Genomic DNA, 15,068 nt, shown 5'->3' with positions numbered 1-15,068 from the left:
ACAGAGAATTTGATATTATGATTAGAGTCTATGAAACGGTATTAAAATCGTAAATTCAAATGAAAATCTGATAAGGGCGGCATCTCAACTATTAATTAATTTGTACCCAGCCCTTTTAATAGTTACGAACTATAATTTTAAATAAACAATTAATTTGACTGTCAGACCCTTATTAAGGTCTCTCAAACTTTATATAGGCCAGGAGTCAAACGAGCAGGTGGGCCATATACAGCTAAGTGACCATGGCCGCCCATGGACACCTGTGACACCACGACGTTTGCGAGTGCAGGCTTTTAAGGTACGGTCCTTCTTTGAAGTCATAACGGTTCGGAAATACCTGAAATGGCAGCAGGTTCTATAATGTGCTGGTGCGTGGCAAGAAGTGTATTAAAAAGTACTCTGACACCAGACTTCTAGGTTAAATCTAGTTTCAAGAGCTGTGAAATAATTATTTCTATATAGAATTTTGCATATTTGACAATGCCCAAGACGAGAATATGATTCCAGACGTAAATTGGTACGAATATTTCATTACTAGTACTTCTTCTGTGAAATATAATTTCTACGGTATAAAATTCCACCCTGTTATAATTAACAATAACATAATATAATATCTTTTTTGCGAACAGTACAAGACAGGCAAGTTTTGAATTACGCTTCGTGTGAGTCGCATCTTTTGTTCGAGCCCATAGTTAATATACAATGTGGAATTTTAACCTACTGCGGTTAAAGCGGCCATTATTTTAACAATGTAACCCGAGTTATATAACCTCTTCCTATTTCAGTACTAGTGTGTCTGTGGCTAGGTCTGAATATAGCCTAGATTTCGTAAAGTGAGAGATTTGTCTAAATATTTATATCTATTCAATTATAATATACTTTTGATTCGTAGACGGACTATGGTATAGACCAGGCATCACAGCGTACAGCGTGTGAGATAGCGAATGATCGACATATGTCATATTTACAGTTTTAATTCATTGAAGATTGCTTATTATTGACCAAAATACACATTCGAATGAATAATTCTTGAACAAAGTTACTGAGTCGTGACAAAATAAGCTACTTACCGATGAAAGGTTATGTTTGTATCTTTACGTTCACTAGCTTTTACAGCCAATTATGCAACAATTCACAATGACTGACACTTTAAATACACCTCTTATAAGGATAAAGTCTTAAAATATCGGTTTGACCTGGGTTTCACAGATTTATCAGTAAGCGGTGAAAACTTGTTTACCACCAAGAGCTCGGTGGTAAATAAATAAAACCCGATACGCAAATAGAGACAGAAAAACTGATACTCTGTTTTGCTCGCACTTAAGTATTTCACGTTAATGCCTTCTCTCTTTAGTTATTATTGTTATTTTAGAAGCTCATCTAGTTCTATACTCTCTCTACGCTTTCAAGTTATATATATAAAAAGCTTGTCACACATTTTACAGACTGCATTATGGATTGTGTTGTCATTGCTGACTGAAAAGTTAGCAAAGCGCCATCGATTTTTGCAGACGAGATTATGTTTTAATTTCCCCACATTCGCTTCAGATCATTGTCGGCCGAATTATTTTTAAAAATAAGTATTTACGTCCGTACAGGCGCCGATCAGAGAACAATTCAAACTCAACGATTGACACATTGACAATTTATAATCTGTAAGATGTCTATTGAGCAGTGTTGCCATTCATTATCTCTGGCATATATTATAAACATTTGTTATAAAGTTGAAAACTTTATATATTTCATTTAAGGTGGTAATACAGTATATAGTACGAGAAAAGCTATAACATGCTGCACTCACGCTACTAATAGGAGCGGGGCATCAATGATAAAAGTTTTAAGCACAGAAAGCTTGTTGATAATGAAGCCTGGTTAAGCGTAAACTGAGGCAGTTCGAAATTCAAAGCCTACACATATAGTAGAGATGGAGAATACAGACTAAATTATCCAAACATATCCAAAATATCAAAGGGTCAAAACCGAGGCACACAATAAGATTATTAAATGGATATTCATTCGTGTGGCTCGCCGTAAAACCTGTGAATTCCACGCGGGGACAAATACACACCCGTTTTTCATGGTTATATTGTATGGTACGAGTGTAAAGGTTTAAGAGGTTACATCAATTAAAAAAAAATATATAAAAATATATTTGATAGTGCATTTGAAATAAATTATCAAGTTTTAATGTAGGTATGGTTTTACTCTTTTGGCTATAATGGCTTACACATAAGACGTAGATAAATACTGTCTTTTTATGTAGGACTATTTACGATAAACATTTCCATCATACATTACATATAACTCTAGCAGACTTGCCAGCGCACGCCAGAATAGCTCGCAGATGGTAGAGTTTTTCCTACTTACTTGATATTTTAGACAATTCTCACAATATCTTTATACATTGTAGCCTGTGTTATTCTGATGTATATGCTATATTATTCTAAAGATTCATTAAAATTCATTCAGAAGTTTTTCGTGAAAGAGTAACAAAAATCCAACCATACTTACAAACTTTCGCGTTTATAATATTAGTAGGATAAAAGTGAGCGTATACATAATTTTCTAGAACTCTGTATTCTCTTACCTTGGACAGAACAATTATTTGTTTACTGCAAATAGATTTCCATTTCATATAACACCGGGCGTTAACAACCACATGTGGGCGATTTTCATTAAACATATTGAAACTATATTTAGCGAAAAGGTTGCTTATTTTATTTGTACAAATATATCTTTACAAAAGAGGCATCCTTACTTTTAAGGTTTTCATGGCTGGATACTGATACTAGATACTACTCTCTGCGCATTTGAATCGCTCGTACGGTAAAGGAAAATATCGTGAGCTCACTGAGAAACTTTTGACGCAAAAATCGACAGCGTCCGGCACAGAAGGATGATTACTTGTCCATAAATATCACGAAACATATTCAGTAGTTCGAGGCCAAATATCCTTTGAATATCTAGCAAGACATTCAGAAATCGGTAGAATAATTGCATGTTTGACAAAAGCGCCGAGGAGTCCAGTGAATGCCATACCTAGTTTAACTAAACAACTGAATAGCGTATTACATCTGATACTAAATAATATTTGATAGATTTTTAGTTGTACAAGAGTTTATATCAACTGGTTGAGATAGTAATTTCCTCAGTAGCGTCATTTACTGAAGAAAGAGGCTGAAAATCAGGCTTTGCTTATAAAAAAAATCAGTGGCGCTACGTTTTTAGGTCTAGGCCTCAAATTTTTGTACCTGTTCATGATCATTTGTTAATTTATTAGACACGTACGTGATCAGCTTCATTTGGCTGACTCACGCCGTCGACTAGGGTCTAAGGCAATCCTGTTTCCTCACGATGTTTTCCTTCACGAGCGAGCAAGTGTTAAATGCACACAGAAAGAAAGTCCATTGGTGCACAGCCGGGAATCGCACCTACGACCTCTATTATACGAACCCACTAGGCCAACACTGCTCATAGACTACTTTTAAATAGATTTATCATTTCTGTCTCATGATTTCTGTTAATATCAAGTTTTATGACTACTTAAATATACATTAAAATATATAAACCATCTCGTTTCGAAATCGTTTTATTGAGGTTTTATTATATTTATGGCTAATATTACTATGCTAAATTGTCTACAATATAAGAAATTAACTTAAAGATAATTATTCAATTTTTTATTTATTAATTGTCTCTGAAATATCATTAAGCGTTAATTTCTAGCTGAATTAAGTTATAAGTAATGGCCGCGTAATTTACTAATAAGAATATTTATTTTCATGTTATTTTATACTAAATATAATGTTATCTTGAGAAAATATTTCATAGATATCCCCAAACAGATAAGCAATCCGAAACTAGCCAATAAATAAATCTTAATCTTTTCGATGCTCAATCCGTTATCCGATAAAAGCATATAGGTACTGGAATCTGTACTGAGCTCCCATTTGCGGAACGTCAGCTTTGACGGTAACTAAGACGGATCGTGATGAGATTTGAGACATACATACATCTTAAATATGTGCTGGTTTGTATAAACATGGTATTTTCAAATACTCAATTTCTTCCCCAATCTTGCATTGCGAATCTAGAAATTAGCGTTGCGTTACGGGGAATTCGGAATCGAAGTTATTTTTTTATAAATAAGATAATTTATATTGGATACTTTTTAAACAGAACCTGTGAATATCGAAAACTGATTTTGTATTTCAAGTGCAATTTTGGGATGTCTTATTACCGGGATCAATTCAAATTTACGATAGAGTAAAAAATCAAAATTATATTTAAAATATTTTTATTGTGTTTTCACTGAATGTATTTCCGAACGATTGCGATTTAGGGTCCTCCAAGAAAAGAACGTACCAATTTTTGAAAGGCCGGCAACGTACTCGCAAGCCCTCTGGCATTGAGAGTTTCCATGCGTGCAATCAACATTAGGTGAGCCTCTTGCCTGTTTGAAGTTGAAATTTTAGGCTAATTCTTTCTTCTACAGGGTAAATGGGGATAAACAGTGATAAATAATAATTATTTTTCTCATAATTCTAAACCACCACTAAAAAACAGTTTATAAATTCACCAAAACTTATTGTTTGACCACTTTAAATTGTTGTCTAAACATCGTTTGAGAAATGTAACTTCTGAATAATTCAACTAACTTGTATAAAGTTATAACTTCAAAGTTTGGTTTAGGTTACTAAATATTCTCGACAAAATGGTCACAAGGTTTCGACAAAGAAAATTCTGTATTAGTAGTTTGGTTTTAAGTATAAATATGTAAAAACCAAGAAATGAATTTTGAAGTTTTACATAATTTGTAACCACAATGGTTTTTTATCTATTGTATATGTATCCTGTGAAATAAAAAAAGAAACTATAAAACATTAAGGCTATATTTGAGAAAAGGGTATTATATCCTTTCAAAAATTCTTTATTGCAAATCGTGTTACATATAATACACCAGGCAAAGACTGTTCTTGTTTATTGTTAAAATAATAAAAGCCCGTTTAATTTCCGTTAGTAGCTAACCTTAATGTAACCTTAACCTTTATCTAACCTTAATGTTTTTACACTAACGTTAAAGTGTCTATATGTAAAATTTTGACTGTTAATTACAATATATATAGTAACATCAATGTATTAAGATATACGATTTATATATTTTTGTTCTATAACGTTGCGCCACTTCTGTAATTACCGGAAAAGAGTCAATGGCCGTAATTTTATTTACATAGCCAGTTCGTAATAATTTGTGAAAGCACTTTTAGTATCTCAAAAGTTGATTTTTGTATTGACATATGTACCTCGAGCGGGTGTTAAATTTCTGTGTTTTATAAAAATCATTTGGAGCATAGCACGCATGCCAAAATAACTATAATATATTTTATGTAATCCATAACTCTTAGTACAATAATATTATTTCGTGAAAATACATTTATGTAGCAGTGTGTCCCAAACATTATCTTAGCTTACAATTCGTATCTCCAGGCATCGGGTTTACAAACGAACAACGAACTATTTGTGAAACTCAGTATTATACTAAATAACAGGATTACATTAATTAAACATCCCCCAAATATATCTTACCTATAAACGCCTCTTAATTTTAAGAGATCCCCCTAAACGTGTTACGTCACGTGCGAGTCTTATCACTGAAGTCACAGGTTCGATCCCTGGTACACCAATGGTCGTTTTTGTGCCATTTATCAAGTAAAAAATGTGAAGGAAAACTTCGTGGGGAAACCGGCATGCTTTAGACCCAAAAAGTCAACGGCATGTGTCAAGCGCTGAAGGCTGATGATCTACTTGCTATTTAAAAAAAACTAATAATCATGTGTGATTCTAATCGGCGTTGTGATTTTTTATTTTTATAATGCGTATTTTAGTAAATTAATCTATAAAATTGAGACTATTGATAGTTTTAAATATTAAAGGGTATGACTATACCACCAGTAAGATAGATTAAAATGTAAGATTATTACCAGACTGTCCGGACTTCGATGACATGATTTTTGAAACATTTGATAGTCGTTGTTATTCAAGAAGAACGTAGCGTTAATCAAAAAATACAAACCACTCCTCTTAAATGTTTATATATAAAAAGCCCTATTAGTCAGTTAGGAGAAGAAGGAAGGAGACAGAATAGTTTGAATTGTAATTGAGAGTTTCACTTAACTAAATGTATATATGACGCCCTATCAGACCATTAGGCGGAGTAGGAAGGTGACAGAATCGTTTCAATTGTAATTAAAAGTTTCATCATCGGAAGTCGAGGCAGAATACTTAATTCCACCCGTATCACCTCGACATACGTCGTTCTACAACTGAGCGTTTTTTAAGGCAGTTTCTGCCGCGCAACATCACTATGTGGAACCAACTGCCCACCGATGTATTTCCGGACCAATTCGACTTAGGGTCCTTCAAGAAAAGAGCGTGCCAATTCTTAAAAGGCCGGCAACGCACTTGCGAGCCCTCTGGCATTGAGTGTCCATGCGGCGGGGCGGTATCACTTAACTTCAGGTGAGCCTCCTAACCGTTTGCCCCCTGTTCTAAAAAAAACGAACTAATTGACTTAGGGTCGTAAGAAAAGAGTGTACCAATTCTTAAAAATTTGGTGAGCCCTCTGGCAATATGAGTGTCTATGGGCGGCGGTATCACTCATCATCAGATGAGCCTCATGTCCGTTTGTCGCTGTTACAAAAAAAAAGTTCCCTAAGTTAATAACTTAAATATGCTACAAGTAATAATGCTAAGGTCATGTAAGTAAGTAATAACGAATTAAGAAGACTTTAATTGTGACATTAACACGTAGGTTGTCCTTTTAATATTACGCGGTTCTTTCAAGAAATCCTATTAAACCTATAATTTTCTTAGGCTGTTGCTCTTAATAAACAGCCTAAGAAAATTCTACCCACAACAATCTTCAGGGAATATGACGGAGGTACATTATTCGGGAATATATAAAAGATTTAATGCACCCAGGTGCATTAACGAAAATGCATCAGCCGTAAAGTGCACTTAAGGGAAATGTTATGAAAGTAGGCTCAGTTTCTTTATATAAAAGCATTTATAATTTTAGAAAAAATAGAGGTGAGAGGAGAACTTTAGTTTAGGAACATCAAGTCAATGATTTAAACCTTTAATTAAATCTACTACTACTACGAATATAAATAAATTACATGGAATTTAGGTAAAAACCTTTTTGATGATATTGCCATCTAGCGTTAAGTTGAGGAAGCTTGTTGAATCGTATACATAAGGTTAGTATTCCAATTCGTCAAAAGATGGCTCTTATCACCAATTTCATACAACGAGTTTAATTAGTAATATTATCAGAAGACCACCAGTATATGATATTTTACTTAACTAATCATACAAATGTGTTAGCCAGTTCATAAAAGTCTTAAAACGATTCCCTATCTCCACAAAATTTTACGCACTTTACTTAGTTCATAAGAAGATTAATAGATGGCGTGGTATTACAGTTGTGATACATTATTTTGTAAAGACAAAACAACATCGTTTGAAAGTAAAGAATTGTCTTTTATCAGTTTCACTGATGCGATGTTATGTGAGCATGAGCTGCTTGTTACGTTATTAGTTATAAGATGGTATATATACAGTTTTCTTGAAATGTATTTAAATTATATAATTATTAGAGTTAGTATTATTGTGTAGTTCTATCGTATTAGTTAGTAGTAAGATATAATAATTATGTAGGAAATAAATAAATAAAATTAAATAAACATTCCAATTCTCTTCCCAACATCTTTCCTATTTATTTATTAAACTTTACCACATCATACACGATGCTATATCCGCAGTATATGTTAAAAGCTATATTTTCTTAAATATATGACAATTATAGTAAAAGTAAATGTTACAAAAAATTAAAATATTACACTTCCAATTTTAGATACTAGTAAAACAGCGGATTAGGTATCAGATAGGCACTTAACTTTTTTTAAATTGATCAGCCCATGTTTAACCATACTAATGCTTACATAATAATAAACTTACCCTAATGTTTTTGTACTTATAAGAGGTGTCTTCAAGTTCAGGAACCCATTGAGCCTACTCATCCCCTTTTCCCGCACACTACCGCCATCCGTGGCTGATGAATCCGCTCTGTAACAAATACACACTATTATTAGCCTTAGATATCACTGCTTTCAATCGAAGAAACCTTTCATGTTAGTTCAGTTCATTTGTCAAGGAAGGCTTGAGTATCATGAATTAGGGCGAGGAAAATTACGATACAAATTACCGTATAGGAGAATAGTAACTTTTAGAGTCATTGATACCAATTATTTCAAGTTTCTTAAATAATTTTAGAAAATTACAAATCTGTCTAGTACTAGTTCAGTTTAATAATTGTTTTTACAATGTAATATCACACATTATAAGCATAAATAAATGCGAATGAAGTTAATAAACAAAAGAAAACGATGACATTTCAGTTGACTTTTTGTAACATATAAAGCAATTATAAAACGATCTCATAACCGCATTTTATATTTTACATAACGATAAAATTTATTCATTTTATGTACACGTGTCTCTGCGGAGCGCGCCGTCGATGTCTAATATGTTTATTTTTGTTTTAGTAACGTGACTAAAACAAGAACAAAAATATAATTTATATATACTTGAACACACTTGGCTTTAGAATATAACATGAAAGCAACTATAGGGTGGAAAAGTATTCGTATAATACGATATAGAAGGCCGGCAACGTACTTGCGAGCCCTCTGTCATTGACAGTATCCATGGTCGGTATCACTTAACATCAGGTGAGACTCCTGCCTGTTTACCCCCTATTCTATAAAATATAATTCAGTATTCGATAGCTCGATAAACCTTTTCAAACATTTTTTGTAGTTCACTTAAATGTATTCTATTTGAACGATGCATGTTGTTTCTCCCATTTCCAAACACGGAGCGTTTCATACATACATTTTTATACAAAAATATATTTAAATTTCCATTCCAATAGCTGTTCGATTTTTGGTATTGTTTATGCTGAGGCATTCGTACTATGATTACGTCTTCGTAGAACCGACCGTAGAAGTACAGCGACGTAGCACCAAATGCATGTAAACTTTCGTAGCATATTGTTGCAGAGTTCTACGAAAAGGCGAACAAAAATCATAAAGGCGTTTTCGTTCCATTGTGCTTAAAATTTTATATGAAACTAGGGTTTTTATATAATCCCTAGTTCTTTTGTTTAATACCTTATTATACTCGTTCATTATAATTACGTTTTCTAAAGAATTTTGCTTTATGTTTTCTTTGTTAATTAGGTACGTGTGTAAGGTACATACCTTACAGTTTTATAACAGATTTTTAGAGGTATGCATTATTTTATTATCGTCAAGATAAATAGAATAACAAATTTCCAAATGTTATTGCTACAAACGTAGAAAATCCACCTTAAAAGTGTATTCTCTATTTTCGGATATCAAAGGATTTTTATTTATGATTTCGGCATTTAATAATTCATGATAACTCTCACGGTTTGGGTTACTTAGTCGCTCTGTGTTTAGAATTGAGCGAAAGTAAAGCATGATTTGTAATAATACCAGCCTTCTTGTCTCTAACTACACACTCAGTAACATGGATGACTCTCACAACAACATTATCATCAATGGCGCTACAACCGTTTTAGGTCTGGGCCTCAGATTTCTGTAACTGTTCCATGATCATTTGGCAATGTAATAAACAAGTATATCAGCCTTCTGTACCTGACGCACGCCTGACTTTTTGGGTCGAAGGTGAGCCGGTTTCCTCACGATGTTTTCTTTCACCATTCGAGCGAATGTTTAATGCGCACATCGACAAACAGTCCATTGGTGCACAGCCGGGGATCGAACCTACGACCTCAGGGGTGAGAATCACACCTCAGGGGTGAAGCACGCTGAAGCCACTAGGCCAGCACTACTCTCTGACTCTTACAACGTCAACAGAAATACCCCTTCTGCAATGGCCCTTGGCAAGAATCAAAAGTCACAAGATGATATATACACAATAATAGGTATATTGTTAATTACAACGCCACAGGTTCTAGGGCTTTACAAACGCACTGCGGGTGGTTCCAATAAGATACAGATGAGTAATAGAGGAAATTAATAAACGTCAATAGCACAGCTAAATAAAGCCTGTCAAATGCACTTATTACTATTATAACCCAGCTCACAGTGTATTTTTGTAAAATATATCTTTCGTCGTGCCTTTCATAGCAAGATATTTTTTGCCTGGAATTAAAGACAGGCTTCTGGTTTTTTACATATGCCTATTAACACTGGCATATGCAAATAACTTATATGCTTATAACTTATAACTTTATATATAAATAAATAAATAAATTATTAACACTGGCATATGCAAATAACACATATGCTTATAACCAGTAAACCGAGAAGGTTATAAAGATATACAATTACTTATCGTTATGGTCTACTGATTTTATCATGTTATTAATGTACCTATTTATCAAAATGGCTGTAAGTGGCTTTTGCAAAGTTGCGCCTGGTAAGTTTTACGAGTTTTTTTTCTTTGCCAAGATTTAAACCTTGAATAGCCTTGAAGCTCTCAAGCTCTGGTTAGATTTCTATTACTATGTTCGCAGTTAATTCTTACTCGTACCATAGTCGCAAACATTGCGAAGAAACCAGCATATCTTAGACAATTGACATGTCAGGCACAGAAAGCTAACCTGCTTTCTTATAAAAAAAATATTACTAAGGCTCACTAATGGAGGCTTGTAACAGAGCTTTACTATACTACAGAGCTAACAGGCGAAAGGAATAACAGAATTAATACAAAATATAATAATTTAGCTAAATAAAAGCTTTAAGCTGAGCGCGTTATTGTTATATAGGCATAGTCTATATACAAATAAAAAATATAAAAAAGTCTAGTAATATAGATATAAAATTGTATCTTTAAAAAAAATATGAAATCACAAGATTGCTTTTAATAATAATTACCCTGTAAAGCCTTTAATGGCTTTATTGACAGGTTTATATGAGATTAAAGCTAGTTTATGGTAATGGCTAGTAAAGTAAGAATTAAAACACATTTATTAAGAAATTATTAATGACTTTTAGCTTATGTATTTTAATATGAATTACCTTCTCAAACTCATACCGAGAGTTTAAATTTGGAAACTCATAAATTATCACAGTTGCTGCACCGGCTTATTTACATTGCGCCACGCTGCGACAAACCCCGAAATTCAAATAACTCGATTTTCAAACTTTCAAACTTAGAACACATCCACACGAGATTTGAATTTGGAACAATACTGAATAAATAGGTAGAACAACTTTGATCCACCAATTTCGCGTATAGACTGAATTTCGTCAGTTGAAGCATTCGTTCTTCTGCACGTGTGTTCAATGTAAAACTATCTCTATTACTAACGCGATAAAACACAAATTCACTTATCAAGACGTGCTTTAACCAACCCTTAACTCTAGACATGATAACATCGTACCTATAATATTCAACATAGAGTTCATTTTGGATTGACAAATATCAACATTGAATAAAGAAAAGTGTTTTCTACTTGACGCCGTTGACTCCATTGAAATATAAGTCTCTTGTAACAAGGAAATATTGTGTTTGCTAGTTGTTTATTGCGACAGCTTTTTATATTACAAGAAAAACATTTTCTTAAAGAACCTTCTGATTTATCAGCATATAAGATAAAATTTTATGAATATCCCAAGGGTTGGGTGAATGCCAATAACAAAAATCCCAGTGTTTCATGTTTAAAATTATTTTGAGTGAATAAGTGCTACGCCGTAGCAAGTGTCTACGTATATTCTCATTTTCCTAATATCAATGATTTAAAACAATTTAAACAATTGGCGAACAAAATAAATTTGTATAAAATGAAGTATTTAGTATAAAAATTTGTTTTCGTGGTACATCTTTCCCACGGGTTTTGTAATTTTTCCTAAAACGTCTACGAGTATAGAGTATAGACTATTCCATAAAACAATTTTCATTCAACTGTTCTAGTATTATTCATCCAAACTTTTACAAAACGTTTAAATCCAAGTTTTAACCTGTAGAGAAAAAAAAATATCTGAGCGTAATCACGAGTTCGATTCCTAGTGAAACACTATTGGTATCCGATTGAAAGAAATAACGCTACATATTTAGCTTTACCGAAACATAAACAGGTATAGAAGGGTACCATATTATCTGGCTTCTTCAATTTATTATTATAATAATTTTGTGAACTTTTTAACAACGATCATTATATTTCATCAGAATCAGTGTCATCAATATCAGTTCTGGTGAAAACCGTAAAATGCGTTGGTCGGAGGACTTTATTTTAAAAGTAATTGACTCTATTCATGGGCTCAAAGTAGAAGAAATCCGCGAAATTAGCTTTATTTGTGTAGATGGCACTTATGTATCGAAATCTATCGTGGTTTTGATCAAATGAATCTCGATTCTAATTCAAACACATAAAGTACATTTTCAAATGAAATAATTACTTTTGTCCAATTTGCAGCATGATGCCCAAACGTTTAGGTTTATTTGACGTTTCGTATGAAGAGCATTAGGTCATTATGTCAATATTAGCTCGTTAGAAACAGATGGGACCTGACATTAGCGCATTAGACTCACTAGTAGATACAAGCGGTTTGTTTGCGGAACTGATAATAATGTGTTCGTTATATACACTGTATATACATAATGAATGAGGCTGAATTGTGTTGCTAAAATATGTATTTTAAAAAATAACATTTCAACTTTATTTTACTTGAAAACAATAAATTTTATCCCATTTCTTTTATAATCCAAAATGTTCGACCAAAAAATCTTTAAATGGCACGCTAAAACTAGCGTCTTTTCCACAGACAAAATAAATAATAATCTAAGAAATATAATTATTTAATCTTAAATTATTTCTTTACATACATAACACATAATATGTTCTCAATGTATTTAAAGCAAGGAAATAGAAGCATTTCTAAATTTGACAGTTAAGCGTAATCATAAAATTCGTCTTAAAAATATGCACGTATTTCCTCACAATCGCGTGTTGAAAATTATGTCAATTACGAACTCTTATAATTAATTATCAAAATACGTGTAAAAGAAACAGTTTATATAAGTTCTTCGTGACGGATGTAAACGTGAAAATATTACATTATACTAATATGTCGTTTCCACTTCAATCTTTGCCAGCGAAATTCGTATTTTCTGCCATAGGAAGTACCAACTTGGTGACAATCGATGGGGTTAATATGGGAATATTTTAATCATGATATCAAAAAGTACTTCGTGTCTCTCACTGATCACGATTTGCGAAGAACTCAAACCATCGAGCTAGGGATATAATACAAAATATTCGTGCTTATACCCAAGAAAAAAGTAATCATTTCTAGAAGAAGTAACTGTACAAACTACTAATAGTAAGACAAGATTAAAGTTGATGACAGTAATCTTCCCAATAACACAGGATACTCTTGTATCGCATTTTCATATAATGCGATTTTAATGGTATTCCCCCCATATAACCAGGTGATTTCCCCATATAACGCAGGGATATCATTATATTTCTCTACTGTGAAATTTATAAGTGTACGTACATTTTCCGTTTTTATAAAGTTTCAGTTTCTTCTTAATATTCGATTTAAATTTTATTATAGAAAAAAGTTAAACGTGAATCATTTATACATAACGCGTTATATCAAGCGCGTTATGCAAAAATAACGCTGAACTAATCTACCCCGTTATACGGTGGATTACTGACACTATTGTAAATACACATGTTTAGATCAGAGAAAAAGTGCTTTAGGACATTTACACAGCTTGTTGCTGTCATCATCAGCTAAACTTACCTCAGAACTATTTTGACCCAAATTGACCTCAATACAGATGAATACCGGCCCTTGAGCCGAGAGCTGCATCGTTTATTTTTAACAAACCAGCGGCCTGAGTACAAAAATCTTAGACGACGTTTGTATCGAGTTTTATATCAATTATTTTGTTCGAAATTTAATATCACGTATAATCGTTCTCATTTTATTGAAATAAAACAAAAAGCTATCAGGATTATATGAAATGCCATTAAGCTTAGTTTGAAGTCTCGGAGCAAATATCAAAATACTAAGTTCATTTTAAAAGCTTAGAAGTAACAAATATTAACTCCTTTTATCTTGTAAAAGAATATGTATCGTCTATCACATTAAATTGTGATATATTATTAAATAACTTAATATGTTTTACGGCTAGGTTCACGTGCTAAATGAGAAATATATAATATATATCTTAAAAGTAATAATAAAGTAATAAAATGACTATAAGAACTAGGTTTATATTATATTTATATATACATGTATGATTTTTAAAAATAAAAATCAGTGGCACTACCACCTCTTTAGGTCTTGGCCTCAGATTTCTGAATCTGTTTCATGATCATTTTAAAATGTAATAGGTAAGTAGGTGATTACAGTGCGAAATAATAAGATCATATTATAATAATCGTAGTTGAACAAAGATTATACAATTTGATGTAATTTTGACCCCGTTGTGATACCAGTGGAGTGATATTACAGAATATTCAATTGTGTCAATTGTATTATATTTCTGTATATGCAATGAAATTTTAATAAATAAAATAATAAATATGTGCCGTGCCAGCTGAAGTATTTCCGAACAAATTCGACTTAGGGTCCTTCAAGAAAAGAGCGTACCATTCTTAAAAGGCCGGGAATTTGGCTCGCTAATTCTCTAGCAATGTGAATGTCTTTGGGTATCACTTCACATCAGATGAGCCTCTTGCCCGTTTTCATTTAATTTGTTTGTGTATTTTTCACATACACAAACAAATTAAATGATAATAATTAATAATCTAAATAATGTAATCTAAGAAATTTAATTATTTCTTTATATAAATCATATGTTGAGAACATATGATTTATATAAAGAAAATTGATATGATAAAATTTTAAAAAAATCAATTTAAGTATCCCTACGGCCCTTTACCGATAAGAGTTATTCATACTTAAATCCAAGAGGCTTTTTAGAGGCTTTCACAACTG

General features: G+C 32.5%; 1 protein-coding gene across 3 annotated transcripts in view; it reads right to left on the bottom strand.

Moving 5' to 3' along the window:
• LOC125055400 (synaptotagmin-7) overlaps positions 1 to 15,068 on the bottom strand; it is a 299,046-nt gene that overhangs the window by 178,553 nt on the left and 105,425 nt on the right. For 2 of the 3 annotated variants that reach the window (XM_047657852.1, XM_047657851.1), the window contains exon 3: positions 8,020 to 8,127. In XM_047657852.1, the coding sequence (XP_047513808.1) occupies positions 8,020 to 8,127 (108 nt within the window). Of the gene's footprint in view, positions 1 to 8,019; positions 8,128 to 11,132; positions 11,335 to 15,068 lie in introns of those variants that run through there. The other variant, XM_047657855.1, reaches the window with a different exon arrangement.

The sequence above is a fragment of the Pieris napi genome, chromosome 13 (assembly GCF_905475465.1).
Source record: "Pieris napi chromosome 13, ilPieNapi1.2, whole genome shotgun sequence".
In the NCBI taxonomy this organism is placed as follows: domain Eukaryota; kingdom Metazoa; phylum Arthropoda; class Insecta; order Lepidoptera; family Pieridae; genus Pieris; species Pieris napi.
The sequence above is the reverse complement of the archived record's forward strand: the minus strand, read 5'-3'. Positions and strand labels throughout refer to the sequence as shown.